At 35.8% G+C, this 1,558-nt stretch overlaps 1 protein-coding gene across 1 annotated transcript; it reads right to left on the bottom strand.

Moving 5' to 3' along the window:
• Positions 1-251: 251 nt before the first annotated feature.
• On the bottom strand, positions 252-1,332 carry LOC107676385 (39S ribosomal protein L14, mitochondrial-like). The gene is made up of 3 exons (XM_016470919.1): positions 1,237-1,332; positions 952-1,016; positions 252-770 (listed from the first exon to the last, which is right to left on the bottom strand). The coding sequence occupies exons 2-3, from the start codon at positions 1,008-1,010 to the stop codon at positions 404-406; spliced, it is 426 nt and encodes a 141-aa protein (XP_016326405.1). The 5' UTR covers positions 1,011-1,016; positions 1,237-1,332; the 3' UTR covers positions 252-403.
• Between the last annotated feature and the right edge of the window lie 226 nt (positions 1,333-1,558).

Below are 1,558 nucleotides of genomic sequence, written 5' to 3' on the forward strand. Positions count from 1 at the left end.
AATTCTGAGAAGCAGTCTGAACTGTGAGATATAAGCTCAGAATTTCAAGGAAAAAAAGTCTGAATTGTGAAATAAAAAGTTGAAATTACCTTTTTGTTTTTTTATCCCATGGTGGAAAAAAGCTTCTATACATAAATGGTTGAGAATACTATAAAGTTATTTTTACTACAAATTGCACACTGTAACCCAGTTGATAATATAACATTCTCTACAAAATTATAAGTAATAACTATAGCAAATTAAGTTTCATCCATATATTTTATTACAAATTATTCCACAAGTAACCATGAAAGCTAATTTCCTGAATGGCATGAACATGTTTTTTTTATATATATTTACAAAGATAGTTAAATACAGGAGACATATTTTAGGATTTGTCCTCCCAGAATACAGAAACACCATTTTAAACAAATCGCTGAGCGATGGCTAACAGTTTAGAATATTCCCCCTCCATTTTGCGCAGATGTGTTGGTATAGGAGCTTTTATTCTCGTTCCTGTGGGGTTTCCATTCTCTTCAATCAAAACCACGTTATTTGAGTCGAAGCGTGGGGTCATTCGAGCTCCAGGCATCTTGTGACCCACTATGAGAGCTTTTTTCTTCTGTCCTTTAATGGCCAGTAAGACTCTGTCTCCCACTTTACCGATTCCATTCTTGGTGTATACGTGAATGACTTTTGGTGGACGGTGGTGATGGGCATTTCCAAGAGCACTGTTGTCGACCACCCTCACGCGTGTTAACTTCTGAACAGCTGCCACAGCTGATGAGACACTGCAGTGAGATGATAATATATGGTATTTGTGGACAACATGTGAGATAATTACAATGGCTAAATGACAACAAGGCAACACTTTTAAACAAAAACAGGTTTAGATGAATGATTTTAGATTTGTTTTCTTAATCATTCATTTATCATGTCTTATGTGCTGATATAAAAGTATATATTGTTCACCTGAAAGCCCTCTGCTGTATCAGTTTGGGCAAAATCACCCCGGACAACGACAGAGCCATCCTGACCTGACATTAAAACAAGCCAAAATTAAAAGTAATAATAATAACAATTTTAGAAACTTTTTCTCTAATAATAACGAGTATATTATGGACAATTCTCAAGTTATTTCACTGCTTCAGGTTATCGGTGACAGCAAGCAATAGAAGCAGGTGAACTCTTTACATTGGTCAAAATGTTCTTGAAAAGTGATATTAAGTAGTGTAAATAAATAACGTTATTAAATACCTGCTCAGATCATTAACTCCACACCAATGTCACGCACACATCTGCGTCAAAACAAAGCGACGTTTGCTCTTTTTCTTGTATTGATTCAATGGCAGTGAACTGAGCTCATTGGCGCCACCTGCAGTGCTGGAGGATACCGCATTAGCAAACCACTGCTCAGGACAATTCCCCTATGGGGACTTGATTAAAGGGGTCATATGATGCTTTTTTAAAGATCATTATTTTGTGTATTTGGTGTAACAGAATATGTTGACATGCTTTAATGTTCAAAAAACACATTATTTTTCAAATACTGTACATTATTGTAGGTCCTATATGCCCC

The sequence above is a fragment of the Sinocyclocheilus anshuiensis genome, unplaced genomic scaffold (assembly GCF_001515605.1).
Source record: "Sinocyclocheilus anshuiensis isolate Anshui unplaced genomic scaffold, SAMN03320099.WGS_v1.1 scaffold961, whole genome shotgun sequence".
NCBI classification, from domain to species: domain Eukaryota; kingdom Metazoa; phylum Chordata; class Actinopteri; order Cypriniformes; family Cyprinidae; genus Sinocyclocheilus; species Sinocyclocheilus anshuiensis.

Excerpts from the sequence above, each read along its gene's own strand:
- LOC107676385 (XM_016470919.1), bottom strand. The coding sequence starts at position 1,010 with ATGGCTCTGTCGTTGTCCGGGGTGATTTTGCCCAAACTGATACAGCAG. Across the intron at positions 771-951 it reads ATACAGCAGAGGGCTTTCAG|TGTCTCATCAGCTGTGGCAG; the intron begins GTGAACAATATA and ends ATCTCACTGCAG.